This window comes from Vanellus vanellus, assembly GCF_965231255.1.
Source record: "Vanellus vanellus genome assembly, chromosome: 1".
NCBI classification, from domain to species: Eukaryota; Metazoa; Chordata; class Aves; order Charadriiformes; family Charadriidae; genus Vanellus; species Vanellus vanellus.
Genome location: NC_138905.1, coordinates 134,182,807 through 134,206,181, shown reverse-complemented (window position 1 = coordinate 134,206,181; position 23,375 = coordinate 134,182,807). Strand labels below are relative to the sequence as shown.

At 38.1% G+C, this 23,375-nt stretch overlaps 1 protein-coding gene across 4 annotated transcripts in view; it reads left to right on the top strand.

The window, feature by feature from the left end:
• Positions 1–23,375, top strand: part of CNKSR2 (connector enhancer of kinase suppressor of Ras 2) — a gene marked incomplete at its 5' end in the record, with an annotated part of 219,304 nt that overhangs the window by 78,445 nt on the left and 117,484 nt on the right. For all 4 annotated transcript variants that reach the window (XM_082491745.1, XM_082491744.1, XM_082491743.1 and 1 more), the window contains 3 exons: positions 11,124–11,243; positions 17,860–17,919; positions 22,520–22,588. In XM_082491745.1, the coding sequence (XP_082347871.1) occupies positions 11,124–11,243; positions 17,860–17,919; positions 22,520–22,588 (249 nt within the window). The remainder of the gene's footprint in view (positions 1–11,123; positions 11,244–17,859; positions 17,920–22,519; positions 22,589–23,375) is intronic.

The following is a 23,375-nucleotide window of genomic DNA, read 5'->3' as shown; positions in this document are numbered from 1 at the left end:
AAAGAATTAGCAATTTTAATGAGGCTGACATCATCATCTTTGCTAGGCTGATCTCTGCAAGTATTTAAGTAATGCAGTTTTTAATTGCATAATCTTGGCAACAGTTGAAGTGCTATAAGTTTGAAATCATATTGAAAACAAGGTTATATATAATATGATTGTTGTCTGCTGTAGGACCCAGTAGGTCTGACATCTGCTATATACAGTATGTATCTTTTACAAATTAGCAAAAAGGGAGCTGGCAGCATTTTGAGCTGATGAAGCATCAGTTAATATAGTCTTCAACAGAAAATTTTGAGGAAACTGAGAGGGGTTTATTTAAAATCATAGAATCAAAGAATGGTTTAGGTTAGAAAGGACCTTGAAGATCATCGAGTTCCAACACCTGTGCCATAGGCAGGGACACCTCCCACTAGACCAGGTTGCCCAAGGCCACGTCCAGCCTGGCCTTGAACACCTCCAGGGATGGGGCCTCAACAACCTCTCTGGGCAACCTGTTCCAGTGCCTTACCACCTTCAAAGTGAAAAACTTCTTCCTAATGTTTAATCTGAACCTGTCCTCTTCCAGTTTAAAGCCATTCCCCCTCGTCCTATCGCTACATGCCCTAGTAAAATGTCCTTCCCCAGCTCTCCTGTAGGCCCCCTTAAGGTACTGGAAGGCCGCAATAAGATCTCCCTGGAGCCTTCTCTTCTCCAGGCTGAACAGCCCCAACTCTTTCAGCCTCTCCTCATAGGAGAGGTGCTCCAGCCCTCGGATCATCCTTGTGGCCGTCCTCTAGACACGCTCCAGCAGGTCCATGTCCTTCTTATGTTGGGGACTCCAGAGCTGGATGCAGTACTGCAGGTGGGGTCTTAAGAGAGTGGAGTAGAGGGGCAGAATCACCTCCTTTGACCTGCTGGCCACACTACTTCTGATGCAGCCCAGGATACGGTTGGCCTTCTGGGCTGCGATCACACACTGCTGGCTCATGTTGAGCTTCTCGTCAATCAGCACCCCCAGGTCCTTCTCCTGAGGGCTGCTCTCCAGCCATTCCCTGCCGAGCCTGTATTTGTGCTTGGGATTGCCCCGACCCAGATGTAGGACCTTGCACTTGGCCTTGTTGAACTGCATGAGGTTGGCTTGGGCCCACCTCTCCACCCTGTTCAGGTCCCTCTGGATGGCATCCCTACCCTCCAGCGTGTCTACCTCGCCAAAGAGCTTGGTATCATTGGGAAACTTGCAGAGGGTACACTCGACCCCACTGTCCACGTCGCCAACAAAGACGTTAAGATATGTGAGTGCACAGATTTGAGACAAGTTTCAAAAGCTGTATTATCTTACATCATTCAGACTCACATAGGCTTATTTATTTAATCCACACTAACTTCATTGTGGTGACAGGTGGACATATGTATTATTGTGGAGAGATTAATTAGCTTCTAGGATTAGTGCTCAAGCTTGCAAGGAAACACGAACAGAGCCTTGAATGTTTTACTGAAGCCCAGGATTAAAAATGACTATATGTATTACACATAACTTAGATCATTCCTGACCACGTTGCATCTCAGCTGATGGATGGGATTTCAAGGGGCAAAAGCTGGCCAAAAGCAATTGAGGAAAGAAATAGATCTGTGACTGAATAATTAAAATATGGAATTTGGAATAATATTTTGAATTTGAAAGGGAGTATATTACATGTGCAGCTGAAAAGGTTGATGGTAGAATTGGAATTGAAAGCAGTCACAGTTCCCTCTAACCCCTTTCCTTGGAAGACAGAAAAACGTGTTGTGGCTTTAGCCCATTAGACAATTTGGGGAGGAGCAATCGAACAGGTAGATTAAAAAAAGGGGAAAAGCCTACTAATGACAAGATCTTGAGAGAGTGCACGGTGTTTTTATGCCAGTGTCAAAGAGAGGATGTTGGATACCTTATGAGATAACAATATTTGAATGCAGGAGTACAAACTGGATTAAAGATGTTCTAGAGGGGGCTGAAGAATTTAAATCTCCCTTTACAGATTGTGCATCCAGTAAATTTAGAGGTGTATGTTAAAAAGAACTTTCTCTGATATAAAAAGAATAGTAGTAAATTTTGGTGAAGGTGTAGAAAGAGTCTTGAATGAGAAATGCTGGGAGAACTAGGAAAGATAAGGAGAGGATGTGTACACAGATACTACAAAGAGAGAAAGTAGATTGTTTCTTAAATATCAAAGACCAAGCTATTGCAAGTCTGTTTTCTGAGTACATTTCCCATCTGCAAAGTGTGCAAACTCCTGGAGGTTACAGAAGTGGTGTCTGGCCAGCATCACATCCAGCTGCCTTTGAATGATCAGATACCAACATAAACATGTGTTCACTGGGAAGACTTAGAGAGGAAATGGAATTCAAAACCATGGGCTCACCTGTATTCACATACCACGTTCTCTTCATGACACAAGGAAACAAGGTTCCTCACAAAAGTTAAAGGCACTGACTTACAACTAATTAGCAATTCATTCAATTAGCCTAAGTAAATCCTTGTTGCAAGGTATTGTACCCACTCGGGATTGATTTAAGAGACCCTTCTTACATAAGTAAAAAAGAACTACAGCTACAGAAATGAAAATAAATTAAATGACAATTTTGTGCTCTTTCTTTGGACACCAAGAAACTTACTACCTTAGGAGCAGATCATTGAATCAAAGTAGTTGATTTCTGTCTGCATTACCTATTGATTGTCCAGTGGCTTACTTCAGGTTGAACCTGTGTCCTGCGTTATAAACATCTTCATTGTTCACATGGCTCAATGTGTTATTTTGAACTTGTGTACCATGGCTCAGGGACTGGAGCTCTGTAAACACATTTTGTGTGGGGATGGTGCCCCATTATCCCTGGCACAAGCTTACTTTGTGCCAAATGAGGAGGCAGGAGGGTGTGTGGACGCAGGTGGGGGATGTGAGACCTCTCTGCCGCTGTTGAAGTGCATTCATGGATACCTCCAAAGTTAACTCATCACTGAGTCTTCAGGCTTTCCTCTAAAGCATGGTGGAATAGGCAGCATCCTTCACCAAAGGCAAGATCCTCAATTAAATGACCGATTGGTTTGCTTTAATCGGGTAGGGCCAAAAAAATACTTAATGTGCTCATATTCTAATGGAAGTAATTTCTTTTGAAAAGCAAATGAATGCCCTCTTTCTTTCAGAGGTGGTAGTGTGGGTGTTCATGTGGAGAGACTGCCGAATCACCTTGTACATAGATAGTACGTTTTAACGGTAATGAACTTTATTCAGATGTTAGCTTTTTAGATATCACTGATACATTTAACAAATGGCATTATGTGGAGACAGAACTGTATAGCTTCATCTTATATTCAAGAACGAAATATTTTTGTTTACTCCAAGCAATTCAAGTTTCAAATGCTATATATAAGTATTTTGATTGTCACTCACAATATTGGGTTAAGTAGTAAACTAATCTGCGTCAACTAAATGCATAAAATGTATCTGAAGACCTTTTTGTCTTATGGAAAACTGATGAAGTTTTAAGAAGAAATTACCTACTTCAACTTGTTTATTTGTTCTAAATGGAGTTGCAAAGTGTGTCAGGGAAAAAATCTCTTCTATAATTTTCTGCCCTAGAATTGCAGGTGTGTTGAAACAATTATTTTAAAGACAACTAGATTTCTTAAAGGTTTTTTTACTGTGAATGTGATCACAGAAACACTTGGTTTCTGTGGAATAAGAAATGCAAAAACACACAGGAATAATGTGTTGGTATTTGCTCATTAAAATGTTGATGCTTCTGAAATATTCATGAATACAGAGAAATGCTTCATATTTCTGCCACTTCATTTTTCAATGTGATTTTTCCCGGTTACCATTTGCTCAGTAAGTGATGTAATAAATAAATACTTAAATAATAATAATTGCAATAATTTACTAATATAAACAGAGAGTAAATATCACCAGAAAATAATACCAACACAAGTAGATGGCAATAGAAAATATTAACTAAAGAAGAACGGGTTTTAAAATACAGTGAGGCTAAATATGAAAGGATAAGCCATAGGTGTGGTTTGCTTCAAAATCGGAAATTAGTATGCTCTTACTAGTTTACATTTCAAATGTTTATATTGATTTAACTTGAGATGATAAAAATGTACAGAAAACTGCTCTGTTTAAAAGGGTATCAGTTCTGCTTATTTGGGCAGTTATAAGTTAATCGTTGCAAAAATCTGAATGGAGCTTTAAAATATTTGAAGAATAATTCATTGATTCCATCCAGCTGTTCAAGGCTATATATGATGGAAATATCTAGTTCAGATTAGTCCACGTGAAGCAGTAGAGTATTAAAGTGAGAGCAAAGCAAGAAGGTCTAATTATAGAAAGTAGAAGCCGAGCTCCAGTCAGATTAATAGTAAGTTTTAACTGGATTTTCTTTTTAGTTTAATTCTGTGAAAAATGATAATGTTTTCCTAAGGAATTTCACTTCCTTAAAATTATGCTGCTTTTCCTACCAAAATCTAGTTTTATCGAGTTGGAAAACTGTAGAAAGTACAACCACAGAGTGAATTTATTATTTAGAAGGTTTTGAAAAACAAATGAGCTATTTAAATTTAAAAAGAGTTACTAAATTGAAAAAGAAAAGACCAAGTAATGGATCAGAATATTCTCTTTTTGCTAAGAGCCTTGCAGAGACCACAGTGATGATAATTCACTCCTGCCCACTATATTGGAATATTTGTTACAGAACTATAATCAGCTAAAAATGCATTGTCAAATGTATCATTTTGAATTTTATTAAAGAAAAAAACCAAAAAAACCTTGCTTCCTTTCAAGAGTCTATACATTGCTGGGCCCAATTTGCAAACTTCACTGTAATAGAAGCCTCCCTTTTTGTATCCAAAATAAGATTTAGTTCACTCTTTAAACTTCATCTATATAGAAATTCAAGCGCAGGCACAGATGGTTCTAAGACTGTCAGAATTACTGATGTATTCCCTACACTACAACAAATGTTTTAGACTAAAATTAATTGATTAATAATTATTTGATTTGGCTTAAGCTAACTAGTTAGACTTCATCCTGAACGGTCATGGAGGAAGTTCCTTCATCTCTGTCAGTTGTAACTAACTGAGTTGCTCCCACCCGCCCCCCCTCCCAACAAATTAAATTTAACATTGCCAAGATGTTTTTTTTCTTACTTTTAGCCCTGAAAGTTTGTGTGTTTTCTTGGCATCCTTCATTCAGTGACGTAGGTGAGAGAGTTGATGAGGGAGGCCGGCACTTTTCTTGTGCTCAGCCCTCAAAATGCGTTTAAACCAGGATGCTTCAATATTGCAAATGCTTGGCAAGATAGATTTAAGCTTGGTCACTAGCCTGGGTAAAATTAAGGACGGGAACAAACACAAGTCTGCTTGCTTGACCAGAAATGCTTTGTGACCCTAGAACTGCCTGAATTGAACAGAAAATGGATGAACAGTTTGAGGAAAGACCACGGCTTGTGGAAGCCTCCGAAGCTAGCCGTGTCCCTAACTACATCCACTCTGCTGCAGAAGACAAACGTTTTCCCAGCACAAATTGAAGCAGCCACAGGGAATCAGAACAGATGCAAATCTAATGTAGTCACCTTTAGGACCTTATACTCCTGGCTGAAAGAAGGAGCAATTGGGGAAAATACATTAGAAATTGGTACACTACAGTCCAAAAATACAGGTGGAAACTAAGCATTGTCTTTCATTCTTCATGGTCTGAATCATAAACTAGTTGCCTACTGAGTGAAAGAAAATGTTTATCCTTGAATTTCTGCCAGACTAGATGCTGTGTTAGTGATATTTTTCATCCTCCTTTGAATCATTTAGCTTTGCCCATAAAGGCTATGATGTAGCTTCAATCCGCAATTATAAGTTTGTCACTGAATAGCGAGGAGAATTCATTACTAAAGTGCGGTGATGAGTTACTGCAAAAGAGAACTGAAGTCATTGCGGTAAGGCTTCTAGTGAGAACAGGGACTATGTGACAACAGGAGAAAAAGTAATCATGTGTTGATTTCTCTCAGTTAATCTTTTGTAACTTGCTTTGGTTTTGGCCTGGCCAAATCCTTTTCCTTTGTTCAGATACCGTGCACACTGAAAGCTGAGTGCAGCTTGAGAAACGCTGGGCATTTTTAATGCCTGCTGATTTTTGTAGGAGCAATTGAATGCTTGTCTTACTGTGGCTAGTACTGCGTTGCAGTAGGCAATCAAGAGTTACAAAAGGTAAAGGATCCTCATCTCATTAACAGTGTTTTCATAAACAGAAGTTTAGTTTTACAAAGTAACAGAAGGTAACTACCATTTAAGGGAAGAGGTGAGTTGTACTGTCATCCAATTTTAGTGAAACTGAAATACACATCTATGATTCAGTTTGAGCTGAATAGTTATGGTGAAAAAGAATGCGTTCATAAGTTTCGGAACAAAATGAGTAGCAAAAGTGCACCGTTTGTGTGATTTTTCTTCCACTCAAATTAATTCAGTAGCCTACATGTAAAATACTATGTCAGTCCATTACTTTCCATCTAATAAAATAATAATTTTAAAACTTTTTATTAATAAATAATAATGAAAAAAATGTAATAATACCCCTCCCCCCCCCCCCATATTTCTCGCAGCTACATAACTTATCCAATTGGCTTTGCATCTGCCAAGGTGAAATCTCCAGTGAAGTCTGGGAAGCTTAGGGAAAATTTAGTCAAGCTGGAAGTAAAGTAGTGTCAAACATAATTTTAGCTTTAGGCTGGGCTGTTGCTTGAATGACTATGGGATGAACCTGATGAGCCACAGTGTGAACTGTTTAGGGGGAGGAGCGTGGAGAGGTCAAAGGTGGTTTACTTCAGAACTTTCTAAATGCAACAGCATGTTGCCTCCATGAAATTCACATTGTTGCTGTGCCATGTGGCAGCATCTCTGCCATGGAAGGTCCTGATCCACTGAATTGGTCCAATATCTTTTTCTGTAAAGAGGCCTGATGGGGAGGAAGCCTGATCCTAGTTAAAAGGCTTTTTTGTCTGGTGTGCTGATTTATACTGATTGGTATATTAAAAAGCCTTGGCCAATTAAGTCGACAACAGTAATCTGGGCAGGAACTGGATGGTAACTATGTTCAGAGCCACTGGTTAAACTCTGTTGTAAAGTGAAGTGTCTGTACCATATGAATGTGTCCCAGAGCTGTGCAAGCTCTGGTGTGTTCCTGGGGTTGAATTTCTGTCCTCCTACTCCTTCTTCTGTCTTACACACACACACACACACACACACGTACGTGCAAGAAAACAACAAATCACAAACGAGATCTTTCTAGGAATAAAGGCAAGGAAAAATGCATTATTTTGCCTGTGTCAGTCTCTGGACATGTTTCCAGTGAGACCCCGCCTACCCTGTCTTTGCAGCAGGGAGATGATACCCGTGGTGTAAGAGCGGGCCCCTTGCTGTTCTGGCTCTGGGCAAGCTCAGAGTTCATGAAAAGTTGCCTTTCACACAAGTCTAAGAGACACTCAATCCTACTTACAGCCCAACTCTTTAGCCAAAGAGTATTTAACCAAAATTATTTAAATGTATAATAGTTAAGGGAAGCTTATAGGGTTCTGTAAGTATTCTAACACAAACAGGCTTCTTATACTGTCAGGAGAAAACTAAAGGTGGTGTTAGATATTTTCTTTTAGCAGCTGAAAGTTTTGGATCATTGGGTAGAACCCAGGCCCATCTTCAAAAAAAAAAAAAAAAAAAAAATTGCTTTTTGTTCCCAAGGTCTTGAAATGTTGCTGGATGAAGAAAACTGAAATAAAGTGCATAGTATTCTGAAATTAGATGAGCAGTTTAATTAAAAACAAATTAGCTTGTCATTCCTTGGAAGTTGGGCGACATGAATATGCCAGTCTGCTATGCAATAGCAGTAAGTCTTAAATTCAAAATCCTCCTACAGCAAGCATTCTTTCCCCTCCAAAGGAAAGGATAGTTCTCCCAAGCAAAGCAAAACATGTTTTAATGAAATGAGTTTGCTGGACAGAACTATTCCGTAGTTACTAAGGTCTCATTATCTGGACTGACTGTTTCTTGAGAAACTCTTTATGGGTGCAGTTAGTTCATGGCACATTGTCTTACTGAATCACTCAGGTCCACTAGTGCTCTATTAGAAGAAAAAGAGCTAATTCTGTTGGTCAGAAACTGAGAGAAGTAATTCAAGAAGTTTCAGTTTCACTTTTCTGCACTTTCTGTTTTTATTTTGCTGTTTCCAGTCACCTCTGGTACTATTATATGGTAATAAACCTGATAACTTTTAATGGAGCTTTAAAGGTTCTCTGTCTTCAACTTTTGTCTTCACCCTGGTGAGATCTGGGTGCTCATGAAGTGGAAAAGATTTTATAATAGTGCAACAGAGTTTTGCCCCTAAATATCAGTTTTCCAGTAAGACAGTTATATATGCATCCCCACATGTTGAATGAGTGTTTACATTTTGGAAAGGTCATAGAATCTGAAGCCTTAATCTGAAAGAGTATCCTCTAAATCGTGGGGTCTTCTCTAGGGACTTTGCTGTGGCTCATTTATTGTGCTTGGACTGGGCATGGTATCGTGCTGTTGGACAGCAGTGTAAGTATCTGAGATCAGAAGAAAGCCACAAGACCCGAAAGACAATAATCTTTTAGAAATACATAGAAGCATACGGCAGATTTTTTTATCATAGTAACTTGGTGATTACGGCATGCAATATTCCCAGATATCCTCTTGAGGAAAATTCACACCACCTTGTTTTAGGACTGCAACCAAGATAACTATATTGGCATGCTGATCTCCATAGGCTTACGGACTCTCTCTGTACCCCTCTCACAGAAAGGCAGAGGGATAGCAGCTGCTCCGGGGAGCTGTTTAATGCATCTCAGCTTAATGTTCTGTTCCATGCCACATCCTGGACTTGCCTCACTTCTCTCCTTTCCTCATCATCTGTCAAGGCAGATGAGGACTTTTTTTTTTTTTTTTTTTTTTTTTTTTTAAACGAGGAGCCATGTCTGTGAACTTTAAATGGCATACCTTGTGTTAGGTGGTAGGAACACTCATTTTCTGTGCGTTTTGGCATCTCTCTGCAATGCAACAGTTGGGAATAGGAGAAAAAATTCATACATTAATTCATTGTTAGTAGAACTTTGTCTGTAACTGCTAAGGACCCCATAAATTTGGTAGTTTTAGAAGAGATGATTAGGAAGAATAGGTGAGTGAATAAAATTCTAAAGATATATGAAAAATTCAGCTTTCATCACGAGAGAGTGATTTATAATGTAGGTCTCTTGACTTTGCATGTGGACAGCTGAGTGTTCTGTAATTTCCTAAAAGTAATTTTTCAATAATTGTCAGTGCAATTACAAGAGATGAAAATACAAATACCATGTCAGAATTCTATTAAAAAAAAAACCCAAACAAACAGGAAATCTAAGCTTTTATTTTTATTATGGAATTTCATATATTTTTTACCTTTTAAAAATGTCAGCTCAAAGCAATTTTCATGTATCCAAAAATCCATAAAAAAAATCAATTTTGCGATGAAGTTTACTTTTTCACTTCCTCCTAATTTAGGTAAAGCACAAAGCATTCTTAACCCCATTTTATGTATTTCTTGACTTTCATTTTTCAATAATGATTCTGCATCATGAAATACAGATAAAGCAGAAGGGGGGGTGCGTGTGTGCGCTTGAGGGTAATACCGCTGGAAGAAGGTCGTGTTGGTAACTTAAATCCTGTTATATTTTCCATTTGTTTCTGATTTGTTTATTCATTCTGAAACATATAAACAAGCTGTCTCTGTACAAACCTAAACTTCCAACTGTTTGTAAATAATTTAAAGAGGAGAAAATCCCTACGCAATGGTGTGTAACAGGATTAAGATTTCACTGTCACTGGATTTTTTGTTGCTTTTATCACTTAAGTTTTTTTACTTTCCTTTTTACATGAGATATTTGTAGTTAGGCATTTGGAATTTTAATGGTGATTTGGCAAGAAGATTATATTCAGTTTTATATTGTTTTTCCATAGCATTGTTATAGATATGTTTTTACTCTAAGAAATGTGCTTTGCAATCTTGGAAGAGTGGTTGATGCAGCAGTCCTGTCCAGTTGTTTCAGTCATTTGAGGAGACTGATTAGCCTTTATCTTCTGAATTTGAGAGCAGTTAAGCTGGTTCTTAATTGGTTTTGGAGGTACCTGCAGTTTCGTGACCAGAAGAATATCCTAGTCCCTGAATTTGCTGACAAAACATGTGTTTGGAAACCTGAACTGAAAATCAGTTTTAATTGCCGAAAGGGGACTTCACAGAAAACATTGAAACTCTCAAAAGTCACTTGCTTACAGAAATATGAGAGAATGATAGGAAAAAAATCACAGCTTCCCTGCTTCTGAGAAGAGGGTGTTCAGGGAGTGAGAGATGAGTAGATACACAGCACTAGTTTGACAGTCCCAGCTATTTTAGAAACTTTTTTATTTCTGTCTTGCTGTGAGGAGGCTGCCAAGGTTTAAGAATCATCCCGTCGTGAAGTGGTTATTTATTGTAATCTTCATGCCTCCAATAGTAAATCATGCTTGGCAGCAGTATAACATGAAAAAGTCAGTCCAAAGTCAATTAGCGTGTTTTATTAGTACAGAATAAACTTCAGAGTTAATGGGAGTTACACATCATCGTTAAGAGCCTGATCTTCATCTGTGCTAAACATCTGAACATTCAATGGAAATGAGTGGGGTTTGGGGGTGCTTAATGCCTTTGCCAAAGATGTGGGTGGAAAGGGGGGGGTAGGAGCTCACCACGGGCTCCGTGGGTGCCTGAGCACGGCTCAGAGACAAGGGCGCCTAACCCTGAGAGCACATGGGAGCAGCTCGCACAGTCCCTTTCTCTGTCTACTCAGATGCAAAAGCATTTGCTCTTGTTCTTCCCAGGTCTGATGCTGTGTCAGTTTGGGGTTATCACGGAAAAGGGATTTTGTACTGTGCTGCTGACTGAGGCCCTTCCCCATCCTCCTTCATTCCTTGTAGATTCACCAATGTGTTTTAATATGTACTTTAAAAATGCAGTGCTTCAAATCGTAGGTTGATATGCAAATAGGTAGCAATGGTATACTTATTGTGACATTTTCTTTTCTTTTTTTCTTCCTAGTGTAAAACTCTCTCTGGAGTCTGTGATCACATTATCTCTCTCTCTTCTGATCCGCTGGTTTCCCAGTCTGCTCACCTTGAAGTGATCCAGCTTACAAACATCAAGCCAAGTGAAGGGCTGGTAAGAAGTACGCAGTTAATCAAACCCATCATCCAGGATGAGAAAATGAATTGTCTAAAATACACCTTGTATATATGGAAAGGAACAGGACACTTTAGCTTTTTTTATTTTAAAGCCTGAAAATAGTTTGATTTCTCATGCTAGTTTGGTTTCTCATGCCGGCGGGCCAACAAGGAGGTATTTTGTAAGGCTGTTGAATGTATGCAAAGAGTTAAGTAACCAGGGAGAAATGAGCGAGAAGTTCTTGCCATTTATACCAGCTTCTGAAAAATGGTTCAGATTGTTCTAGGATCTTGAAGTCTGAAGGGTTTTAAATTACTAAGATCAACTCAACCAAGAAGCTTGCGTGGGCTTATGCACAAAACCTGTCAAATTCTGGAATATGCTTCATAGTATCTCTGGGATATAAAGCTATTTTAGAAGTTATTCAGGGGCTCTACAGCACTGCTGAGAAGTAGCTTATTGAATTTTATTGCAAGAACTCTGCATGCTTAATCAGGTGCTTGTAAAGGCTCAGCGCAGCCATCCTGTGTTTGTAGTTCAAGAGCTGACCATTGATCTTTTGTTTACTTAAGTGTCCTACACCCACTGCGTGGAAAAAAACCAACACTGATAACAATTACAACTTTATGACTTTACATCACTAATAATAGCTCTTCACGCAATCCTTGGAGATAGGAGGTGATCACAACACAGTTAGCCATTCTTTGCCTAATGAAGTAACTTCTGCAAGTTCTGCCCAAGTTTATTCTCATGCAATTTTCTTGAATAAGAAGGACTACTGCTGTACTCTTTGCAGCAGGTTTTTGCAGTTGTTTGGATGGTACAGTATGGAGAGTATTTTCATTTGTGGGTTGGTTGTTGTTGGGTTTTGAGGTCTGGTTTGGTTTTTTGACAAATTAATTTTCCATTGTTTTGGAAATCACAATTAAAATATGAGAAAAACCCCAAACATTTGGATGAGTAAATATTGCCCCATCCTTTGTTTTAGTATGCTGTTTGTTTTCCCTTCCTCCACTGGCTTTCTTTTTTATCTCCGGGTCCATTTCAGACTAGTCCTCCAGGATTTCGGCTTTTCATGGATTCTCTCCTCCCTCTCTTTCTCCTGTAATTTTAAGTCTTCCACCAGCTCACTGCAGTCAACCTTTCAAAATCCTATCTTCTACTGTAATGAAGAAATATTCCTTTCTCTTGATCACCTTTTTTGGATTCTGTCTATTTTTTAATCTGAACTCTCATTTCTTCTTCTTTCTGTCTTGTGACTGTTGTTTTTCTTCCTCATTTAAGCCTTTGTGTAGGGTGTTGTTAAACCCCAGTGACTGAAAAATGTTGAGTGGTATTTTTGTAAATAAAAATGTCTTTCATGGGTCTGTTCCTGCTGGGTAGCTGATGAGCTAGAGAATCTCTTCCCCCTCTGTGCCTTTGTTTTACACCCTCTGTCTGTCTTGTCTGTTTAAACTGGAAGCTCTTGAGGCACAGCTTTTCCGTTTAATATGTGTTTGTGAACCAACGGAACAAGGTCTTGATGCTGACTGAGGACTACCATGTCATTGTCCTAAAAATAATTCTATGTATTTTTAAAAAGTGGAAAATACCGACTGTGCAGTACACAAGCAGTAGAAGCTATTTCGATATAGTCATATTTTTCCGCTTTATCCTTGCCTGTATCCCACTATTCTGTTGCCTCTGTATTGTGCTGACTCGTCTAGATTGTGAGCTCTCCAGAGCAGGCACTAAGGACAATACGTTTGCGCCTGAAGGATGAATATCATACCTTTCAGTTTGTTATAGTGCCAATTTTAGTAACAAATCATCTTTGTCAGATTGCTCTTGGTGCTTTATATGAAAGCTTTGCTTTTGGGTTGTTGGGCTTTTTTTTTGTGTGTGTGTTTGTTTTTTAAACTAATATCTTTCAATTAAGATACAGTGAATGTATATCAGTACTGCCCCGTTGAGTGCTAAGCGTGTCAGTTTAAGAACTGATGGTGGAGCTTGCAGTTGTGAATATCCTCTGCACATCAGGAGCACTTGGATGAATATGAAGCTTGATAACTTCTGGACCTTCTTCCAGGATTTGTGGAACGACGGATGTGGAAAACTGGATTATTGTCAACTTTCTTCTAGATTTTTCACCCACACATCAGTTCTATTTTGGCTGTGCTGATCACTAAATAAAATCTTCAAGCAGAAGGAAAAGGATAAGAATGGCTGCTAACTGGGAAGATTTTTTTTTTTGGTCACCTGGCATAAACAGAATATCTAACGTCTCAAATTTAATGTCTAAAAAGCTAAAGTAGATCAGGGAGAGAAAAAGGAAAGAAGAGAAGGAAATAAAAAGTTTGGAAAACAATGCTATTTCCCTAAATTCATATGGTAAATGTATGACAGACTTGAGAACATGGTTGGAGTTTTTATGACTTAAAACAGATTGGAGCACTATCAGGATGTTTTAATCAGCACAGAGAGTTCCTTTACTATGTTTGAGCTTTCCTTGTGGACATGTAAGTATCACTCAGAGGTAAATGTAAATTGGCAGACTAATACTGTAATGCAGAAGGAACAGGTAAATGTGTTGCAAGGTTTACAATGTATCAAAACTAGCGAACACCAATCAGAAAAAAAGAGACTAAATAACATGGCAAGCAGAAAATTTTGTTATGGTGTGATGTGGGGAAACTCTTGTGTACTGGGTAAAGCAATGTTATTGGTGGGTTTTGGTATTGCTTTTTTTTTTTTTTATTATTATTATTATTTTGCCCTTCCCCCTCCCCACCCCATCCATGGTCTGTTACCCAGGTGAGTTGTGTGACTGGATGCATACACATGTTTTTCAGTGAGTTTTGCTGTTGGAAGAGATACGGTCTGCAGTGGCTGCGAAGTAAGGGTGAAAAGGGAGTTGTCAGGGTACAACATTATTTAAAAAGCCCTAAAAGGGATTATTGTGGTCAGCTTTGCAATCACTCGCATCACTTCATTTTTTTTTTTCTTGTTTTGAAGACTTGGAAGTTGTTTCATCTGTATCAGTAAGCAGAATTTAATTTTGTGTGGTTTTACACTGCTGATGTTCTAGAGAGGGACAAAACTGACTAGCTTAGATAGTATCTTTTGCTAGGTAACAGTCTTAAAAATATTACTCCTTGACTGAAAACAGTGAGTGTATTTTGCAAAGAAGCAGAATACTGTACACCTTTTATTAGACAAAAAGCAGGTAACCAAGTTTTCCTTGGGAAGATTTTCTTCAATAGTTCTGTGTTTTGTTTTGTTTTTTTTTTAATATAGAATGGAATATTGGAGAACTGTGGCAAGGGTTAATCTTGAATTTCAATTTTTTCCTGATCATATTATCATTTTAGTCCTAGTCAGTTCAGATACTGATATGAATTCAAGTTGCAGCTATTAATCTAGCTTGCTAGCTTCAGAAATGCAAAGGTGAATTCACCAGAACATGAGACTGATTGTTCTGGGTTCCTCTTTGCCTGCTGAAGCAAACACAAAATAAGCCTGTCATGTAAAAAAAAAAAAAAAAAAAAAAAAAAAAAAAACAAACAAAACAAACAACAAAAAAAAAAACAACCCTCATAAAACTCATAAAATACAAGTTGTAGATACAGCAGAGTGTGGCAGCTGATTAAAGGTGCGCTGCTGACTTCCTGGCTGGAAAGTATTTTCTGGGAATCCAGTGTACTACTGTACCTAATATTTCTCCTGAGTTTGGAGTTAGAGGCACAAGCAACTTTGGGGGATTCCATTAAGATGGTGTCACAGTGAAAGAGTAAAAATTCAGTTATGTATTAGATAAAATGGAATTAGTATCTTCTTTTCTTGTCATCCAGCATTGCATAAAATATGTTAAAAGTATATCAGATTCTATTTTCTTTCTTAAAAAAAAAAAGGAGGGGGGGGGGGGGGGGAAGTCTCTTTTCTAACCCTTAACTGAATAATAGTTCACACCAAGATAAAATGTCATGGTTGGTTTGAAATTAGGCTTCTACCCATAACTGATCAGGACAATCTCTGATGTATTTAAGCATGAGTTATCCGATCTTTAATCTAGGCATACATTTATTCTTGATTAATAGGGTGGTTACCTTATGGTTATTTTAGTCATATTAACTAAATTATCGTTCCTTTTATTTGACCTAACCAATTCTTGCAAATTCATAGGGACTATGACATTATCTTTGGATACCTAAGATGTGTATCTGCCAGTTTGTTTTGGTACAAATGAAGAGTACACATTAATCTCCCCTGTATTCTTGACCACTAAACGTACTGTTGATATTGTGCAGCCACAAGGAGGCAGAGAGGGCAAAACTTGTAAATGTCTGTCATATTCTTATTTCCATTCTGGATCAAACAAAGTATGCCAGAGACATTCTCTTCTCTGTACTGTTTCCCATACTTAAAACGAGTTCACTCAAAATGAGGAGCGGAGGAATGTGGGTGAAAGGGTAACTCATCTTTCTGTTGTAAAATGTTACCTCCCCCCATTTAAAAGCTGCTTTGTAGACAGAATTATGTTGGCTCCTGCAAAATTAATGTGGCATGGTACTAGTGTACCATTTATCAATTTTGCACATGTGGAATAAATATAATCTGGGTTTGTGGGGGTTTTTTTGTTTGTTTGGTTTTTTTTTTTTTTTTCAACTTCCCTCTTCCCTCTCTTTCCTAATGTATGCAAAATCTTGATCTTACCCTTTAAAGAAAATTCTCCAAATTCTCCTCTTTTGCTTTTTCAAAGTCCTTCAGACTTGTAGAAAAGACTAAATTGGATGTGAATTGCACTCTACCTCAACAGCATACTTGGGCGATCTTACTATCCTTCAGAATAAAGCTTTGCACAAAACTAAGCACTGTGTAACCATTAAGTGTGAGACTTTATCGTTAGCTTTCTCCCTGATGTTTTTTTTAAGTTGAAAGCAGTAACTTACTGTCAATAAAAACAAAGATGTGGCTTTCTTCAGAAATTGCTCTGTGTGGGGACCTGACTCATACCTCCTGTCACCATGAGGTCGCTGTGATGTCAGCTCTTGCCATGTCACGAGGTGTGTGGTCAGGTCACTTAGATCCAGATCCCGAGAGGGATTTAGGCCCTGATTTTTGGTGGTTTCAGGGTAGGTGTGCGCACCAAATAACAGATACCAACATATCTCAGCCTGTTGTGTGGCTCATTGCCCTGTCTGTAAAATGTCTGTGTATTAGTGTTTCCCTACCTCACAGGGGTGTTGTGAGGATAAGTATTTAAGAAATTGCCATTCTGTATTTGAGGTAACTGAATTAAGCAGGAACCTACATGCACGGAGCCAATCAATGGTAAAAATTGCTGAAGGTGCATAGAGGAGCTGGAAGTTGAAGCGTGATGAAATGGGCTTCTGTCTGTGTAGTAATGAGCAGGTTCTTGCTTTGTTCTCTTCTGGCTGTGGCAGCCCAACATGACAACTGGATTTGATGACTTTACTGCTATGTATTGTGCAGAGCAAAATAGGAGTTTAGTTTTGAGCCCCCTCTCCTGAGAAACTCACAAAGTTCATTTTTTTTATTTTTTACTAGGGATATCATCCACTTATGTTAAGTGGGGGTACTTCTTTGTTCCCGCTTGTCTGTGAGCTCTGATCCCAAATTGGATCAGTCTGACCTGATATGTCTTCTTTGCCTCTTTACCATACTTAATCACCAGTGAGTGCACCCTCCTCCTCAGTTAGGAACAGACGTCTTTGTGGCATGCTGATTAAAAGGAGAAAAAGTAGGTTATGAAGAGAATGTTAACTCAGGCTCAATATTTACCTATTTTCTGTGAACCGGTCAGAGGAAAGGAGGTTTCTCAGAAGTTGGTGAATGCTCAGTGTACACCAATTGTCTCTTCTTTTTCCTTCTCTCATTGTCTTAGTGGATGCTGTTAAAATGTTTGAATTATGACTTGGTGAAAAAACAGATTTGAGACACTGTCTCAGACTACCCATGGAGGAAGTTCTGTCTGTTCATAAGATATCCCTCCTTTTCCATATTTTTTGTTTGAAAGAAGGGAGGTAGCTAACAATGTTGACATCTAAGTTTTCATCATTGAGTTTTATAGCCGACCTGTTCATTGAGATAAGTGAGGCTATCAGAAAGTCTTAGAGCCATTTTGCAGGCACAGTTCAGAGCACTGGTTATCAGTTTGAGAGTTAAGTTTGCAGCATTGCCCACCAGAGACTCCAGATCTTTTAAAGCCTTCTGTAGCTTCCAAAGCAAAATGGAAGTATTGATCATCCTAAGGCAATTTGTAATTCTTTTTTCTTTTTTTTTTTCTTTTTTTTTTTTTTTTGTAATCAGATGTTGTTATATTTGTAGTTGAAGGAGTGTTTAAAAACACTGGGAACTATTTATGGAGATGACTCTGGTAAAAGAAGTTTGTTTGCTGTTGATAATTAGGGCTGGAATCATTTGGGCTGTTGTTCTTGAAGTGTACAAAAAAGCAGTTTCCTATCCAGAGACAAATTCCTCATAGCATATATTAAAAGTCCACAAATATTAAAAAAAAAAAAGGCTTTTCTTTTAGAGATATGCAAATTATATTTGGATGGTGATGGTTTGTAAAACACTTTAAAAATTCTTTCCCATGATGTCTTTTTCTTAGGGTATGTACATTAAATCAACATATGATGGTCTCCATGTAATTACTGGAACAACAGAAAATGTAAGTATTGTTAATACTGTATGTTCAGGCCTGGAAGCCTTTTGACCTTACCTGTGGTTTTATGCTTTCCCTTTGCTATAGGCTACATTTTGCTTGCAAAAGTGTGCTAGTTGGCTGTTGAGGACCAATAGCATGTTGGACAGCAGAAATGCTTGTGCTTGTTTACCTCAGAATTAAAAGAGTTGTTCCCCGTTGAGGACCAGGAGAATCAGTTTCGATTTGTTCTTGCCTAAGATGCTGGAGTTGATCAAGATAGGAACTAGCTGTCTTGGAGTTACCTTGCTCTGTGAATAAATGTCTTTATTATGTATAGGCTGATATGCTAGAATTTGCTGCGGTATTAGACAAACAGCTTTTATATTTTCCATCTATCAAGCTCTATTTTGTAATCAATAAATGCATGGAAATGAGGACATTCCTTCACGTTGACAAATAACCATATATTTCTGCATGAACTTCTGAGTAATGCTTATAGAAAGGAACGCTTATTACTGGTGTGCTGATTCTCACTGAAGGTATTAAACAGCAAGCAAAACTTAATAGAATTCTTTTCAACTGCCTTTGAAATAGAACCTCCTTTCCTTGTAGACCATATTTAGAGAACTGGCTGGCTGTTAGGAAGTGAGCAAAATGATCATTTTAGGGGGAAAGGCTTTTATCCTTAATCTTCAGTGAGCATGGAACAAGCCGCTAAACAACACTGAACTGTTCCGTAATGGTTTAGGCAATTCCTTTCAAAGATATTGATGGCATTTTCTTAAAATGAAGCTGTCAGAAGTGTTTGTTTTATCCGGCTACTGTGTTATACTGTGGAAAGTGCAAACTACCCACATGCTACGTACAGCTGCTGCCTCTGATCTTCAGTGAGGTCCTGTTAGCATCTCAATGAAATAGGAGTATTGTTTTCATCCCTTCCTAGGAACTGCAATCTGATAGCCTTTCTTCTTTTTCCTTCTGCTGCAGGCAGGATCCATGGGTTATACCCGATAGATAGAAGTTCTACTGTTGTAGAACTTCTGTGAATGCCACCTATCTCAGAATAAGGAAAATGTAAGGAATTCCAACCTTGAAATCAAAATCCTAGGGAGTCAGACCTACAGATATCATCAGTGGAATTAGGAAAAGTAAACAAAAACAAGAGAGCCAAACTTAAGCTTCATCTAGCAAACATTTGAAAGAAAGAGGATGGTTTTTACAGTTGAATTTCTCTTGGATGAAAAAAGGAACAATTTCTTTCCATGACTTACTAATATTGAATTTAATTTCCCAGGGGCAAAGATAAAAATAAAATCTTAATGCATTCCCTCAAAACTCCTATCTTTTGTGATTCATGAATATAATTTAAAGCCACGTCAGGAAGCTTCAGTCATTATGACTTTTCTGCTTTTGTTAGTGACTCTTTCGCTTACTGTAGCAGCCTGGAGGTGCTCACAGCAGACTCTCTGACAGAGAAGCTGCAGTCTGCTATCCAGGGAAAAACCTGTTGTGTGTTAAAGCCTTTTTGAAAATGAGTAACGCCTTAAAGTAAGGTGTTTCCTGCTTTTAAACACAGTTGCTAGCTGCTTCCTTTCACCCCCCCAAAAAATAAATTCCGCTCCTCTTAGCGAGATATTGGCACAGCTTTTTGTCTGGCATTTTGCTGAAAGATCAGAGAGAAGCACTTGGCTTTTTAATAAACACAGTAGCATGGCAGCGCTAGCAGCATTAATGTAACCTAGTATTTTTTGTAACTGCGGTTCCACTTTTTCTGTTTGGCATTCAAGGTGCTTGAAGTCCAGCTACAAAGCCCATTAGAATTTGGATCTTGCTGTTCAGCATTAGGAGTCGTCTCTCCCAACACATTAGCCCTGCAGTTCAAAGCAGCTGAGCTCTGAAACTTGAACAGTGAGAGAGCAGGGTTCCTCACAGGTCACTGCCCCATAAGAGCTTCTCTCTTGTGGTCCTGTAGCATTAGAGCAAGCTGAGTTTTCTGGTTCATGTCGTCTTTCTTTTGTTTGGAAGTAGCAATTCTAAAGTGTGTACTGGTCCAGCAAGAGATTACAGCTTTCTTGTTGAGTAGCCCTTTTAGACCATGTTGGAGAGACTCTTTTAATTCACAAAACAAATGTATTCCTCAAATATGGGTATTTTATAATTTGGTTTTCTAATAGAAAGGAGTATTTTCTAAAGTAATAGCGTGCGATGCATCTCTACCAGAAGTGTATCTTTTGAAGAGGGTGCTCACAGTATCCCCACTTACTGTGCACTGGTTGAGTTTGTGGGTTGCCCTTAGATCTCAGGGAAAAGAGCCCTTTCGGAAGAAATGACACCAAAATCTCCGCTCTGGCTATCCAGCAAATGTGCTCCAGGGAGTCTAAACTGGTCTTTCACACGGTGTGGATATACTGGGGGGAATGGGACAAAGACTATGTGTAGTCTAAAGGGCAAAACAAAATCTTTTCTGAAGAATAAATCCTAGGCAGATTCTGAAGAGCTTGTATGGTATGATTGTGTAAGCCTCAGCAACAGGTACTTCCATCTGTTGTTCAACTCCCTGTTGAACTGAATTACTAGCTAATGAAGATATACCTGTCATGTGACACACTTTGCTCCTCCTAGTAGGACTTCGTGAATGGATCTTTTGCTTAATGATCAGCATATATAAAAAAGAAAGAGCTTATCAATTCTCCTCTGTTTTCCTTAGTGATGATAAAAGATACTGTTTCTTTACAGCGAGGTCTGTATTCTTTACTTAGGAGGAAAAAGCAATAAGGAACGGGAGTTGCAACCTCTTCATAAGACCACAGCCTTGAGACTCCTTTATAAATGATTTTTACCTCATCTTGCAGTGTTCAAGGCATAAGTGCAATGAGTTGGTTTTGGGTTTTGTTTTTTTTGTTTGTTTTTTTTTTTTTTTTTTAAGTAGCCTTTTCCAATTTGAAGATTTTCAGACCATATTTACTGGCTTGGCAAACTGCCACACAAAATACCTGTTTTGTTGAGATTTAAGCTGTAAATGCTGAAGTCAATACAGGGGGAAGTTTGTATCTTAATAAAGTCCAGTAGAGTTCAAGGGTAATGATACAAGATTCACTTTCATTGACATTTTGAAAGTCTTAGGTGTAACTAGATCTGAGCTAAAATAGCAGTATTACACAGGAGGATTATAAAGTTTGTTAGAGGTATGAATGAGTAAGTGTGAGTAGTGAAATGGCAGGAAGAAAGGAGATCATTAGAACAGAATCAGCAGTGTTAAATTTTTCCCCAAGTCACTCAGCCAACACCTTTAATGTTGAAATAGTGCCAAAAAGTCAAGGCTGCTGTTTATGTCAGTAAAATTGCACTTTTACCAGCCCAGCTTGATTTAGGATGTTCTGAGCACTGTCACCTAGGACTGAGTCATGAGTGACTGTTCTTTCAGCCTCATGTTTCTCTTGGATATCTTCCATTTAAACACTGTCTTTAACTTGGGCCATGAATTATGTGCAATTGTACTAGAAAGTCATGGCGTAGCTATGGGATGTGACATACATTTTGAATGGGGATGTAGTGCATAGGTTATTACAATTTCAAGTCCACATTCCAGACCTGGAGCATATTCTTGAGATGACCTGTTATCTCCCCTGAAAATGAATTTAATTTCATTCCTTTCTGTAAAATTCATACCAGGTTTTCAGAAACCTACTGCTGAGCAACTTGGTTTTTGCCAAACTGTCAGTCTCACCTTCCACCTTTAAGTTGATTAAGTGCCTTCATAGCCTGGCAGCCACAGTATTGAGAGAAAAATCAAATGTCACTCTATGAAAAGCTGAAAGAACTTATTTTCCTATAAACATAGGGGTATCTCCTTCAGAAAACTCTTGTTCTACTGTAAATGTAGAAGTCAGAAGAAGGGAAAGGTTTTGGGGGGATGTCTCTTTATGGGGGAGGGTTAGTGTTGTTTGTTGTGGGGGTTTTTATTTGGATTTTTTTGCTGTTAAGTTGTGTTTTTTGAGGCAAAAGCAAAGAACAAAGCTACTTTGCTTTTTGAAAGTGTGATCCTTGTAGGATTTTGATTCTGGTTGCATTTCTTTCACTCTAATGACAACCCAGAAACCATGTAACTTATGTGATCTTCCTAGCTATTATCTAATCTAATACTCTCTCCTTGTGTACGCTTTGAAGAACAGTACTGTACTGAAGTTCTCTGCAACATATTGAAATGTTGTAGAATAAAAAGGCAACGTGTGAAATGTGTTTATGAGCAATTGCCAGTTAGTCTTGTTAGGTTCAAAATTCAGCCAAAGATTGGCTTTCAAGGTTTAAGAGATATCAGGCACATTGAAGCACTCTTTTGGCAGAATGAAATTAAAAAGAAATCCTTAGGACTTGGTTATTCTTAATAATAATAAAAAAATCAAACCTTTCTTAACATTTAATTGTCTTGTGTACAATAGTACAGATTATTTTTCTCCAACAACAATGAATTGGTTTATTAAATATTTCTTTAATTCTTTATTTCACAGTACAATGTAATTATCAATCTAAGCCGATTTACATAGCTTAGCAATCATACTGCTGAAAGAGAGATGATGACCAGTAAGAACTGTATTCTTTATCATCTCTTTTATTTTAAATTCAGTCACCTGCAGATCGGTGCAAGAAAATCCATGCTGGGGATGAAGTGATTCAAGTTAACCACCAAACTGTGGTATGTATAACTATATTCTGTGTCAATTGGAGATAGAGTTGTCATGGCACATCGGCATGTGTAGAGAAGAAATGTGTAGAAAAATGTGTTTTTATAAATCATTATTTATTCTAACATCTAAAGTTTCCTTTTCTCTTCTGAAGCCACATGGTTCTTATGTTTGTAAGTTAAGGCCCGATCCTCTGCATATCACTACAGGTATCGAGTTAGGCCAAATAGCTGTGGCTTGGGAGATATGTTAGGGTGTTTTCTGCTTACCTATGCTCTATTAAATAAACAGTTGGGTTTAGTGTAATAGAAAGTTTGGGTAAAAGGGATGCAGGGAGTTGGAACTGTTGGGGGTTTAAGAGCAAGATTACTTCCTGAAAGCTGGAAAACTTACTACTTTCCAAACCTACTGGAATGTGTAGAACATAGTTTTTGAGAACAAAGCACGTAAAATTCCCAGTATGCCTAGAGTGTTTAGCTTAATTTAAATACAGTTTTTTAAACTTGGGAAGTTAAGATGAAAAATTTTTGCAGATATGATAGGCAAGAAAACTAATACCATGCAAATTGCTCTTTGTGTGAACAGATGCATGTTAGTTCCTGGTGATTTTATTTAGGATTGATGAACTGTCAAAATAAAATTACCTTTTCTAAGGTGAGGCTTGGTAACAGAAAAGAGCAGACTGTCAGTATATAAAGCAACTATTCTTTTTCCAAAGTATAAGGTTTCTTAAGAGTAGTGAAAGACAATACATGGTATTAATTACATGTGTCTTTGTAAGCAATTTAACTGACAAAA